The 14,494-nt window shown below is 43.5% G+C and overlaps 1 protein-coding gene across 2 annotated transcripts in view; it reads left to right on the top strand.

Annotated features, from left to right (window-relative positions):
* Positions 1-14,206, top strand: part of LOC115207273 (dystroglycan) — a 39,318-nt gene extending 25,112 nt beyond the window's left edge. Inside the window, exons 2-3 of one of the 2 annotated variants that reach the window (XR_003880975.1) lie at positions 7,266-12,620; positions 12,675-14,206. Coding sequence is in view for 1 of the 2 variants with exons in the window: in XM_029774253.1 (XP_029630113.1) it covers positions 7,266-9,554 (2,289 nt within the window). In the remaining variant the exon portion in view is untranslated. Of the gene's footprint in view, positions 1-7,265 lie in introns of both variants that reach the window. The other variant, XM_029774253.1, reaches the window with a different exon arrangement.
* Positions 14,207-14,494: the final 288 nt, after the last annotated feature.

The raw sequence follows: 14,494 nt of genomic DNA, 5'->3' as shown, positions 1-14,494 counted from the left end.
GCAAGCAATGCAGGTTTAGAAGCACAGTGGCTAGGAAAAACTCCCTAGAAAGGCCAGAACCTAGGAAGAAACCTAGAGAGGAACCAGGGTATGAGGGGTGGAGATTATAACAGCACATGGCCAAGATGTTGAAATGTTCATAGATGACCAGCAGGGTCAAATAATAATAATCACAGTGGTTGTAGAGGGTGCAACAGGTCAGCACCTCAGGAGTAAATGTAAAACCCCTTGCAGATGGCCACCCGTATCTTTCAGCATGTTTTTATAAAAATATACATTTAATGTTCTCCGCAAGGACATATACAGGATACTACCCTCAACAACATAACCTTCACTGTGTCACCAGGACATACAGCTGAAGTCAGAAGTTTACATACACTTAGGTTGGAGTCATTAAAACTCGTTTTTCAACCACTACACAAATTTCTTGTTAATTAACAAACTATAGTTTTTGCAAGTTGGTTAGGACATCGACTTTGTGCATGACACAAGTAATTTTTCCAACAATTGTTTACAGGCAGATTATTTCACTTTTATAATTCACTTTATCACAATTCCAGTGGGCCAGAAGTTTACATACACTAAGTTGACTGTGCCCTTAAACAGTTTGGACAATTCCCCCAAAAATGTCATGGCTTTAGAAGCTTCTGATAGGCTAATCTACATAATTTGAGTCAATTGGAGATGTACTTGTGGATGTATTTCAAGGCCTACATTGAAACTCAGTGCCTCTTTGCTTGACATCATGGGATAATCAAAAGAAATCAACCAAGACCTCTGGTTCATCCTTGAGCAAACACCTGAAGGTACCACGTTCATCTGTACAAACAATAGTAGGCAAGTATAAACACCATGGGACCACACAGCCGTCATACCGCTCAGGAAGGAGATATGTTCTGTCTCCTAGAGATGAACGTACTTTGGTGCAAAAAGTGCAAATCAATCCCAGAACAACTGCAAAGGACCTTGTGAAGATGCTGGAGGAAACAGGTACAAAAGTATCTATATCCACAGTAAAACGAGTCCTATATTGACATTACCTGAAAGGCCGCTCAGCAAGGAAGAAGCCACTTCTCCAAAACCGCCACAAAAAAGCCAGACTACGGTTTGCAACTGCACATGGGGACAAAGATCGTATTTTTTGGAGAAATGTCCTCTGGTCTGATGAAAGAAAAATAGACCTGTTTGGCCACGGGGGTGGCAGCATCATGTTGTGTGGGTATTGTGGGGGTATATTGAAGCAACATCTCAAGACATCAGTCAGGAAGTTAAAGCTTGGTCGCAAATGGGTCTTCCAAATGAACAATGACCCCAAGCGTACTTCCGAAGTTGTGGCAAAAAGGCATAAGGACAACAAAGTCAAGGTATTGGAGTGGCCATCACAAAGCCCTGACCTCAATCCTATTGAAAATTTGTGGGCAGAACTGAAAAAGTGTGTGCGAGCAAGGAGGCCTACAAATCTGACTCAGTTACACCAGCTCTGTCAGGAGGAATGAGCCAAAATTCAACCAACTTATTGTGGGAAGCTTGAGGAAGGCTACCTGAAACGTTTGACCCAAGTTAAACAATTTAAAGGCAATGCTACCAAATACTAATTGAGTATATGTAAACTTCTGACCCACTGGGAATGTGATGAAATAATTAAAAGCTGAAATAAATAATTCTCTCTACTATTATTCTGACATTTCACATTCTTAAAATAAAGTGGTGATCCTAACTGACCTATGACAGGGAATATTTACTAGGATTAAATGTCAGGAATTGTGAAACTGAGTTTAAATGTATTTGGCTAAGGTGTATGTAAACTTCCGACTTCAACTGTATACACAGGATACTACCCTCCACAACATAACATTCACTCCAAATCAAAACTCCAAACCTACAACCTGATTTTGGACAAAATTACCTGGAAGGATTCCTACTACCAAAGATTCTTATTTCCATGGTCTGTACTGCAAATTCTCTGGCAAACCAACGACCTGCAAAAGAAGAACAAGAAACCTGAAAACAATGTCCAACCTGGAACTGACTAAGTAATGTTTAGTCTGAAGCTACTTTTAAAGCCAAGAAGAAAAATAAATTACAATGATATATTTTTATTTATAAGGACTGAATGCTAAGTTAAGGCTACCAAGCTTGCTAGGACAGAACAGATCCGGCTGCAACTTCAATTAGCACGGAGGTGTGAAATGAGAGGTGTCAAAGCCCTTGATCCCAACAATGGCAGGAGAGTTTCCCTGCCTACCCAAATCCAGAGGCCTTTGAAGCCCCCTCCCTCTGTGCAGTGGTCATTACAATACAGTACCCACTGGATTCATCTCTATTCCATTGCAAATGACCTCAATAAGAAACAATATAGTTTCTTTGATCACATCAGAAGATATCTTCCTCGCAATCTTCAAATTACAACAGCCACAGGACAACTTTGTTTGGATGTTGTAAAGGACCATCCGCCGAATCTGAAGAGATATAGCTAGCTAACGACTTCCTTTTCCACGTTGAAAGACAGAGTGGACAGAGACTTGCTATCTACGTTAGCTAGCTAGCTGTTTTTTTTTTCAAGGAATCTACCTCCCGAAAAAAAGCTTCTCTCCAGTGTGTGTGACACCTACTCCCCGTTGCCTACTGCACTGCTGCTTAGATTCCACCTGGCGATCCGTTCACCGTCTGCCCTGGTTGTCTCCCCCTGTTCTGTACAGGTACCCTCACCACACTCCCCCCTCTTTCCTGAGGTTTCACTCACCTCTAGCACACACGCACTGTTGGGGCGAGTGACTCTGAACTTACAATGGCTAGCCCCAAGTTGTTATATTTTTTTCTTGTGCTTAATGCTATTTGCCTTACGACTCCTGTGTGCTTTGTTGACTATGAACTTTCTTGTTACATTTACATTTATGTCATTTAGCAGACGCTCTTATCCAGAGCGACTTACAAATTGGTGCATTCACCTTATGATATCCAGTGGAACAACCACTTTACAATAGTACATCTATATCTTTTTTGGTGGGGGTGGGGGGGGTTAGAAGGATTACTTAATCCTATCCCAGGTTTTCCTTAAAGAGGTGGGGTTTCAGGTGTCTCCGGAAGGTGGTGATTGACTCCGCTGTCCTGGCATTGTGAGGGAGCTTGTTCCACCATTGGGGTGCCAGAGCAGCGAACAGTTTTGACTGGGCTGAGCGGGAACTGTGCTTCCGCAGAGGTAGGGAGGTGAGCAGGCCAGAGGTGGATGAACGCAGTGCCCTTCTTTGGGTGTAGGGACTGATCAGAGCCTGAAGGTACGGAGGTGCCATTCCCCTCACAGCTCCGTAGGCAAGCACCATGGTCTTGTAGCAGATGCGAGCTTCAACTGGAAGCCAGTGGAGTGTGCGGAGGAGCGGGGTGACGTGAGAGATCTTGGGAAGGTTGAACACCAGACGGGCTGCAGCGTTCTGGATGAGTTGTAGGGGTTTGATGGCACAGGCAGGGAGCCCCGCCAACAGCGAGTTGCAGTAATCCAGACGGGAGATGACAAGTGCCTGGATTAGGACCTGCGCTGCTTCCTGTGTGAGGCAGGGTTGTACTCTGCGAATGTTGTAGAGCATGAACCTACAGGATCAGGTCACCGCCTTGATGTTAGCGGAGAACGACAGGGTGTTGTCCAGGGTCACGCCAAGGCTCTTAGCACTCTGGGAGGAGGACACAATGGAGTTGTCAACCGTCAATCTTGTTTACCCAACCATGGGACAGACTATGTTTGTTCCCACACTCTGGACTCTGACTTTCTATTGGTTACAGACTTTTGGCCTCCCATCCTATTCTACCCACCTCTGGCTGGCTTTGTATTCATGTTTCCTGATGAAATTGCTGTATAATATGATCTTGTTGTTGTCAAATGTCAAATAAGTAAGCATTTCACTGTAAGGTTTACACCTGTTGTATTCAGTGCGTGACTAATAAAATTAGATTTTATTTGAAATCAGGACTGCAGAGCTCTTCCTGTCCTATGCCTTGATTGTATTACTGTTGATGATATCTGGAAATGTGCATGCACACCCTGGCCCATCTACTGTTGCTAGCCCCAAATCTGACTTGTGCTCTGATTTCTGCTCTCATAAATGCCTGGGTTTTCTGCACGTTAACACTAGAAGCTTATTACCTAAAATGGAACAATTGAAAGTGTGGGTTCAGACGTGTTGGTCATTACTGAGACGTGATTAAGAAAGAGTGTTTTGAACACTGATGTTAACCTTTCTGGTTATAACCTTTTTCTGCAAGACAGATCTTCCAAAGGTGGTGGAGTGGCAATCTTTACCAAGGATCACCTTCAGTGCTCGGTTGTCTCCACCAAGTCTGTCCCCAAACAATTTGATTTGCTGGTTTTAAGCATTAAACTTTCAAATAGCACCCAGCAACAGTCAACAAAGAGCTATCTTCCTCCATCAGCACCGGCCCTACCTGACTTAAGCTGTCTCCTGGCCCCTTACACTCTGAATTTGTCCTGCTAGGTGACCTAAACTGGGACATGCTTAAACCACCTGACCAAGTACTAAAGCAATGGGACTCCCTAAATATCTCTCAGATTAATACCAATCCCACAAGGTATGACTCCAAACACCCAGAAAAGGCTACTCTCCTCGATGTTATCATCACAAATAATCCTGATAGGTATCAGTCTGTTGTTTTCTGTAATGACCTTAGGCTGTAAAACAGTGATCACTATGTTCGTAATGGCTGCTCGGTGAAACGACCTGTCCTGATTTCTCATAGACAATTGCTAAAAAGCTTTAATGAGCAAGCCTTCCTTCATGACCTGGCCGCTGTAAACTTGATCCCCTCTGTCGAAGATGCTTGGACCTTATTTTTTATATTTTCTGTGGTATTGTTAACAAACACGCCCCCATAAAGAAAATGAGAATTAAAAACAGGTTCAGTCCCTGGTTCGACCATGATCTGGTAGAGTTACTCCACCTCAGGAATTGTATTTTGCGAAAAATCGTCACACGCATACTCAGGCTGACTGGCTCTCGTTCAGGCAAATGAGAATTAAGTGCACTCAGGCTATCCGACCGAAGTTAGTTACTCTAAGGGGCAGTTCTCTCTCTGTGTGTCTAACCCAGGAAGTTCTGGAAAACAGTTAAAGACCTAGAGAAAAAAACCCTCCTCACAGCTGCCCATGTCTCTTAATGTTGATGATGTGGTTGTTACTGACAAGAAGCACATGGCTGTGCTCTTTAATCACCACTTCATTAAGTCAGGATTCCTGTTTGACTCAGCCATGCGTCCAACATTTCCTCATCTCCCACCCCTTCTAATGCAACTAGCCCTGATGCTCCTCCCTCTTTTTCCCCTGCCCCACTACAAAGTTTCTCCCTGCAGGCGGTCACTGAGTCCGAGGTCCTAAAGGAGCTCCTTAAACTTGACCACAAAAAAAACATCTGGGTCAGATGGTTTAAACCCTTTCTTCTTTGTGGTTGCAGCCCTTATCATTGCCAAGCCTATCTCTGAACATTTTAACATGTCTCTCCTCTCTGGGGAGGTTCCCATTGCTTGGAAGGCAGCCACGGTGCGTCCTTTATTTAAAGGGGGAGATCAAGCTGATCTTAACTGCTACAGGCCAATTTCTATTTTGCCCTGTTTATCAAAGTGTTGAAAAAAACTTGTCTATAATCAACTGACTGGCTTTCTTGATGTCTATAGTATTCTCTCTGGTGTGCAATCTGGTTTCCGGTCAGGTTATGGATGTGTCGCTGCAACCTTAAAGGTCCTCAATGATGTCACCATTGCCCTTGATTCTAAGTAATGTTGTGCTGCGATTTTTATTGACTTGGCCAAAGCTTTTGATACGGTAGACCATTCCATTATTGTAGGCCGGCTATGGAGTATTGGTGTCTCTGAGGGGTCTTTGGCCTGGTTTGCTAACTACCTCTCTCAAAGAGTGCAGTGTATAAAGTCAGAACAGCTGCTGTCTCAGCCACTGCCTGTCACCAGGGGGGACCCCAAGGCTTGATCCTAGGCCCCACACTCTTCTCAATTTACAGCAACTACATAGGTCAGGCAGTAGGAAGCTCTCACATTCATTTATATGCAGATGATAGTCTTATACTCAGCTGGCCCCTCCCCGGATTGTGTGTTAAATGCTCTACAACAAAGCTTTCTTAGTGCCCAACAAACTTTCTCTGCCCTTAACCTTGTTCTGAACACCTCCAAAACAAAGGTCATGTGTTTTGGTAAGAAGAATGCCCCTCTCCCCACCGGTGTGATCACTATATCTGAGGGTTTAGAGCTTAAGGTAGTCACCTCATACAAGTACTTGGGAGTATGGCTAGATGATACACTGTCCTTCTATCAGCACATATCAAAGCTGCAAACTAAGGTTAAATCTTGACTTGGTTTCCTCTATCATAATCGCTCCTCTTTCACCCCAGCTGCCAAACTAACCCTGATTCAGATGACCATCCTACCCATGTTCGATTTTGGAGACGTAATTTACACATGATCAATGAAATTTATAGATTGGCAAGTAAGGGTGCTCTCCAGCGGCTAGATGTACTTTAAAATTGAATTGTATCTTGTGAATTGTTCACTATATTTCACCTTTAACCTTATCGAGAAACATATTTTTGCACTAATCTTATAGAATTTTTTTTAAATTGTGTGAAGAAAATGACCAGTATCAGCTTTGTACAAAATGTATAATGATTAAAACAACTACAAGATCTCCTGTTATTTTCTTCTCTGTTATGAAAGGCTGCAATATGAAACTTTTGAGAGCAACTGACCAAATTCACATAGAAATGTGAGATATAGATCTGTCATTCTCATTGAAAGCAAGTCTAAGAAGTGGTAGATCTGTTCTATGTATGTTATTTCTATGCTTCTCATTCTTAAGTTAAATGTTTTTATGTTTTGCTTTCGGTTTTGTACACCAGCTTCAAACAACTGAAAATACAATATTTTTGGTTATGGAAAATATATTTCATAGTGTTTTAGATGATACAATGGTTCTCTACACTATACTTGCTTGTTTTGTCACATAAATGGAAATAAGGCAAACTATTAGAATTTTTGCAACCAGGAAATGGCTTGTGATTTATGCATAGTTAATCTTTTAATGAATAATAAACTACTTACACAATCAATAAAACAGTCATTCTGTTGTGAATTTGCAAATTTTGTGGGCGTAAACGTATTATTTTTCATGTTATTTTCTTGTATTTTATCTTAAGTCTCTTTTGTTTCAATTAATAATTAATCAACTCTTTATCTTTGTTTTTTTTTCCCCCCAGATAACTGAGTCAGGCAAGGAGACGCTACCAACATGGCTGCACTGGGACTGGAAGAGAAACGTCCTACAGGGTCTACCACTGGGGGAGGACAAGGGTGTCCACTATATCTCTGTCTCCACATCCAACTGCAGCCAGGATATTTTCTCCATCGAGGTGCACCCAGAGGAGCACGCTGACACCGACCCGATCCAGGTAGCCATCCAGTCAGCGTCCAACAACTCCAACAACGAGGTACAGCCATTCGTCTGTGGCAACGAGGAGCCGGTGACGGTGCTCACAGTGATTCTGGATGCCGACCTGACCAAGATGAGCTCCAGACAGAGGGTGGAGCTGCTGGGAAAGATGAAGAAGTTCTCTGGCGTGGCACTCCAGCACATGAAGATACTTCCCGTGGTCAACAACCGATTGTTCGATATGTCCGCCTTCATGGCCGGACCAGGAAATGCCAAAAAGGTGGTGGAGAACGGAGCCCTGTTATCCTGGAAGCTGGGCTGTTCCCTGGACCAGAGTAACGTCCCTAATATTAGTAGCGTCCAGGCGCCGGCTAAAGAGGGCACTATGTCGGCTCAGTTGGGATATCCGGTCGTCGGTTGGCACATCGCCAACAAGAAGCCTCATATCCCAAAACGGGTGAGGCGCCAGCTCAACAATACCCCTACTCCTGTTCTAGCTTTGCTTCCCCCTACATCTGTCGTCGAGCCCCCTGTTCGCATTGTACCCACCCTGTCGTCACCTGCCATTGCTGCCCCCACAGACAGCTCTGCCCCACCCATGAGAGGGCCTGTGCCCTTGCCCATGAAGCCCACGATCCGTGTCAGAGACTCTTATTCCCACACTCCCACTCAGGGTGCACCCCTGCCAACCAGAGTGATGGAGTCCACTAGTACCATCTCCATTCAACCCACCATGACCAGGCATACCGTTGTGGAAGCAACGCCGACACTCCCTCCACCCACCACAGTCGCCACCAGAAAGCCAACCAAGAAACCAAAGAGACCGAAGACCACTCCGATGCCAAGGGAGCCCAAGACCACCACAGCCAAACCAGCCAGGCGCACCACCCCTTCGTCCATCGTGCCTGACCCAAGAAACGAGAAACCAGATCTTCGCAACCCCATCGATCAGGTCAATGCCTTCGTGGGCACATATTTTGAAGTGAAAATCCCATCCGATACTTTCTTTGACAAGGAGGACGGTACGACAGACAAGCTGAGGTTGACATTGAGGATGAACCACAACGAAGTAGTCGGAGATGATTCATGGATACAGTTTAATAGCACAAGCCAGCTGCTGTACGGTCTACCAGACTCGAACCACATCGGGAAGCATGAGTACTTCATGCAGGCCACCGATAAGGGCGGTCTGAATGCGATCGACGCCTTTGAGGTCCGTGTCAACCGCTGGGCTTCCAACGATAAGTCGCCGGTCTTGTTCCAGGCTCGCTTCCACGGGGAACCTCACCAGGTGACCAACGACATCCACAAGAAGATTTTGCTCATCAAAAAACTGGCGTACTCGTTCGGGGACCGCAACAGCAGCACGGTCACCCTGAGGAACATCACCAAAGGATCCATCATGGTGGAGTGGACCAACAACAGCCTCCAGCAGAACCCCTGTCCCAAGGAGCAAATCCAGACCATGTCCAGGAGGATCTCTGACGCCCAGGGAAGGCCCTCCCAGACATTCATCTCCACCATGGAGCCTGAATTCAAACCCATTGACATCAAGGTCAAAGGGACAGCCGCCTGCCAGAACTACATGTTCGTGCCGCCAAGTGAAATCACCATTCCTATACCCCCGGCCGTCACACCGGCGCTCGGCGCCGGACGCCAGAGCACGGACGACGTCTACCTCCACACGGTCATCCCTGCAGTGGTGGTGGCAGCCATATTGCTGATCGCCGGCATCATCGCTATGATCTGCTACCGTAAGAAGCGCAAGGGCAAGCTGACCATTGAGGACCAGGCTACTTTCATCAAGAAGGGGGTGCCCATAATCTTCGCAGACGAGCTTGACGACTCCAAGCCCCCTCCGTCCTCCTCCATGCCCCTCATCCTGCAGGAGGAGAAACCCCCACTGCCCCCGCCGGAGTACCCCAACATGGCCAGTCCAGAGACCACCCCCTTGAACCAGGACCTTCTGGGGGAGTACACAGCTCTGAGGGATGAGGACCCCAATGCCCCTCCCTACCAGCCTCCACCCCCCTTCACTGTCCCCATGGAAGGTAAAGGCTCTCGTCCAAAGAACATGACCCCCTACAGATCCCCACCACCTTACGTGCCACCCTAAGGTTAGCTGGCTCCTCCAGAGGAGGAGAGGGGAAGCAGGGGGGACTTGTAACCGTCTCACACCAGTGTTGTCTGTTTGGAAATAAGGGGTGGGAGGAGGAGGGTAGAGGCTCTGCAAAGTGGCAATGAACTTCGGACATTTTGGGTTGGGAGGGTTTTGGGCTGATCTGATCAAGGCTGAGTTAAGGTTGAACGATGGGAGGGAGGGAGAACTAGGTGGTAGCCTCGGGCAACAGTAGCCACAACAATGACACTATTCAGTCTCTCGTCATCTCATTGGCTACAGCTGAACAGCTAGATTGAGAAGAAACGCCCCCTCCTGTCCCAGCAGCTTTTTTTCTCCATTTGAAACTAAATGGCCTTTTTGTTTTATTTTGTGTCTTTTGGTTCTGGTTTTCTTCTGTTTTTGACTTGACTTTAAGATCAAACTACTTGCCTTTTTTAATCTTCTTTTATCTTTGAATAATACAAGAGGACAATAAACAAACACACACTGCAGGCAAAAAGGTTTTTAATGATGAGATAGAGAGTTCTATGAATGAAAACAAACACAACATAATCATTTTGATCTGGGACAGCCAACCCTGCAGACAGTGCTAAACACAGTGGCTGATCGATGTGGCGGGGGCTGTTTTGGATTCAATAAGGTTTGCCTTTTAACACTAATTGTATGTTTTTACCCTTATTCACACAATGTCTAGTCAAGATGAGCATAACAAAGGTAGCCTAAAAGAAGAATTAGAAATTAGTATAAAGTTTTTATTCAAATTTTTTTTTTTTCAAAACTTTATATCTTTAAGGTTATGTTAGATTAGATAGATAGATAGGATTATTTTGGTGGTGGTGGAGCAGATCTCCTGACTGAAATAGCCTGCAGGATCTCTTTTTCCCCCGATCAGAAAGGAACGGTACACCTAGTAGGTAGGCCTCGTCAGGGTTAGTGAACGTTAACATGAAAGGCAATGTCATCCAGATGGTTACCCTGGCCTGGTTATTACCAGATGGTTACCCTGGCCTGGTTATTACCAGATGGTTACCCTGGCCCGGTTATTACCAGATGGTTACCCTGGCCCGGTTATTACCAGATGGTTACCCTGGCCCGGTTATTACCAGATGGTTACCCTGGCCTGGTTATAACCAGATGGTTACCCTGGCCCGGTTATTACCAGATGGTTACCCTGGCCCGGTTATTACCAGATGGTTACCCTGGCCCGGTTATTACCAGATGGTTACCCTGGCCCGGTTATTACCAGATGGTTACCCTGGCCCGGTTATTACCAGATGGTTACCCTGGCCCGGTTATTACCAGATGGTTACCCTGGCCCGGTTATTACCAGATGGTTACCCTGGCCTGGTTATTACCAGATGGTTACCCTGGCCCGGTTATTACCCTGGCCCGGTTATTACCAGATGGTTACCCTGGCCCAGTTATAACCAGATGGTTACCCTGGCCCGGTTATTACCAGATGGTTACCCTGGCCCGGTTATTACCAGATGGTTACCCTGGCCCGGTTATTACCAGATGGTTACCCTGGCCTGGTTATTACCAGATGGTTACCCTGGCCTAGTTATTATTAGATTTATTGTTTTTACTTTGTCTGAGTTTTCCAAAGCCACCCAAAATCATTCAAGAGAGAAATATAACACAATACAATGCCCCTTTTTACTATTCTTGTTTAAAATGGGTTACAATGAGTTTCATGATCCGAATATGATCATAACATTGACAATTTGAATGCCATTTTGCCTTTATGGTGATACGACAAGTGTCTTCTGTAAATAACGATGGATCGGCCTGTGTGTATTTTTAGTCCAAAAAACGTTTTTGTGTAAATCAGATGTGGAAAAAGCCTCCTGCAGTTTATTTTAGACAAGGGGTCATTATTTTTTTATGTAGTGATGATGCTCTTGTTTTCACAGGAAACAGTTTAGGGCTGTTGAGAGTGATTTGAGAACGTCCTGAAAGGGATACAGCATGTATTCACAACTCAAAGGTCATTGTTGAGAGGATGGTAGGAGTGTTAGAGAGAGAGAGAAAGAAATGGGAATATCCCAATAACAACATTAGCAGAAAACACAGGATAAAATGGTTGATAAAATCTCTAATTTTTTTACAACGTTTTTGATACAGCATCAAATTGTTTAAGAAAAAAATCGATAAATACATGAATAGTGTACTGCAATTTGTAAAATCTTAGAGTAGAGAATTGATTCCTTATTATATACCTTTTCTCATTGGTCACCTATTTCAAGGGATTTTATTTAGTTTTTTTGTTGCCATATTGTCGAACTGAAATGCACCTCCTGTTAAACAGTCGGAATGACCCATTTTATGTAATCACACATTTTATTTAATGTTCAAATTCTTCACTAACGACTTTGAAAGTGACCCTTTGCAATAATGTAAGGTACTGCCTGATGGTGGTGGTGGTGGTGAGTGGTCAATGCAGGTTAGATAAGTGATGAAGTACTACACGCATAATGATGACGATGTGCACGCATAATGATGACGATGTGCACGCATAATGATGATGATGATGATGATGTGCACGCATAATGATGATGATGATGATGATGTACCTACATAGTTTGTTTTTGCCAGATACCAAGTGTTGCTTTTTGAGTGTCCATTTATTATGGAAGCCGACCTCCGTCTATCTGTATCCAGATAATTCTTAATTCTTCACACGTTTGAAACTCTAATCCAACAAGTCCCAATAGTATTGGAATGAATGAATCATCAATATATATATATATAACAGAGTTGATTATGATGGTATATCTTGCTTGGTATGTTGCCGTACATTATAATATAGAGATTTATTTTTTATTGATGAGCTTCGGTTATAATTGTTTTTCTAATGCTTCCCCATATTGACGAGTCAATATGTCTACGTCCATAGATGTTTCATTAAGGCGTGTATCCATCTGTCTAGTCAATATGTCTACGTCCATAGAGGTTTCATTAAGGCGTGTATCCATCTGTCTAGTCAATATGTCTACGTCCATAGAGGTTTCATTAAGGCGTGTATCCATCTGTCTAGTCAATATGTCTACGTCCATAGAGGTTTCAATAAGGCGTGTATCCATCTGTCTAGTCAATATGTCTACGTCCATAGAGGTTTCATTAAGGCGTGTATCCATCTGTCTAATCTGTCAGCCATTTTGAGACGCTGATTCCTGTCACAATAACTGATTCATAATTCCGTCTCCTTGTTAAAACTGGTATTGTTAATCTGACTAGACGACACATTTTGATCTGGAACCTCGAACCGTTAAAAAAAGGTTAACATGTTGTCGATCTCCTTTCAGTTCAATGTTTCCATCACACTCACCGCCGTTAAATACAGATGGAGTTTATTGGTTATATGTAAATAACTTGCTGACCCCCCCTCCTCCGCCCCTCCGCGTCCACAGATCATGTCGTCACTTCAGCTCTATTGATTTCTGACAAGGAACAAACTGCAATAATAGTCCCAGATGGTTTATCCCAATCGGGTTGTTAGTTAGTCAAATAAGAAATATATAGTTGCTTATGACAGTTACTGAGATTGACAGATTTTATCCACGTTTGAGTGAGATTCATAGAACAATAGGTAAGTAGATGGTACAAGGACATCCTTTTTTTTTTTTTTTTGCCTTTTTTGTTGTTGTTGGTTTATATATATTTTAAGTGTCATTTCAGCATTAAGCTCAATTCATTCATTAGGCTAGCAAAGAATCAGGCTTAGTTACACCGAGTCAAAGATAAGTCACTTAAGTTAAGTACGTGTGACACAGACAAGAGTACATGTTGTGTTAAAATCGTACATGATTTAAGTGAAAGTGTTAGTGACCTGTGTTTCTCAAATCTCTGATTTATTCCCATTCGACTCAAATTAAGAGGAGATGGTGATCTGATTTGTGCGAAGCTTAACGGAGAAGAAACCAACGATGCAAACAAAAAATGTTAAAAAAAATGTAATAGCAGTCATTCACTCTAACTGGTTCAAATGCCTTGTTGACAATATCTTATCTGTTGGCTACATTTCAGTATTTCAGTTTCATTTCAGATATTAGCAACGGTATTGCAAAAGATACGGAATCAACAAAAACACATTTGTTTTTTTCATTTAGAACACGATAGCTGTCCTGAAGGATACACATTAAGGTGTATCGACCTCTACGTTTTGTTTAAGCCGATTTTCTGTCTTTCTGTGTTGTTAATTTTCTTTCATTAGATTTCCTTATTGCCCATTTGAAATGTAGAGATTGGTGTGTGTGTGTGTGTGTGTGTCAAATCAAATCAGCCTTAGAAATTAATGTCTTCATATGCAGCAAGCAGGACTGACTGAAAGCCTCCTAAGCCCCGACAAGGTGCATATTTTACTATATTTAATTTTGTTCGCTTAGAGAATGTTTTCTTCATATAGTTTTTACATTCATGAGTGAATTAGTACTTACAATTGGAATAATGATGATAGTAACAATGGTGATTGTGATGATTATAATAATTACAAGAATAATATGGTTATTATAATGGTTTCAGGGGGACATTATACACTGTTTGTCCTTCATTTTTGTCATTTTTGTTATTGAAATACCTGTTTTTCCCCCATCGCCTTGCCAATAAAAATGGGACTCCTCTGGTTCGCAAACAAAATGGTTGCCAAAGTACAGCGCAGTGAAAAGTTATTTTGGCTTGTCTTAACATATTGCCACGTATCAGACAGATGTTCAATTGACATGCTAAAACACATGACAAAGAGCCTAGCCTCTCTGTAAGCCATCCCATGGAGAAGAAGGGAGTAGCTAGAGGGATGAGACCCCATGGGAAAGAAGGGAGGAACTAGAGGGATGATACCCCATGGGGAAGAAGGGAGGAGGGAGGAACTAGAGGGATGAGACCCCATGGGGAAGAAGGGAGGAGGGAGGAACTAGAGGGATGAGACCCCATGGGGA

The sequence above is a fragment of the Salmo trutta genome, chromosome 14, assembly GCF_901001165.1.
Source record: "Salmo trutta chromosome 14, fSalTru1.1, whole genome shotgun sequence".
NCBI classification, from domain to species: domain Eukaryota; kingdom Metazoa; phylum Chordata; class Actinopteri; order Salmoniformes; family Salmonidae; genus Salmo; species Salmo trutta.
This window is presented reverse-complemented; position numbering and strand designations above follow the sequence as displayed.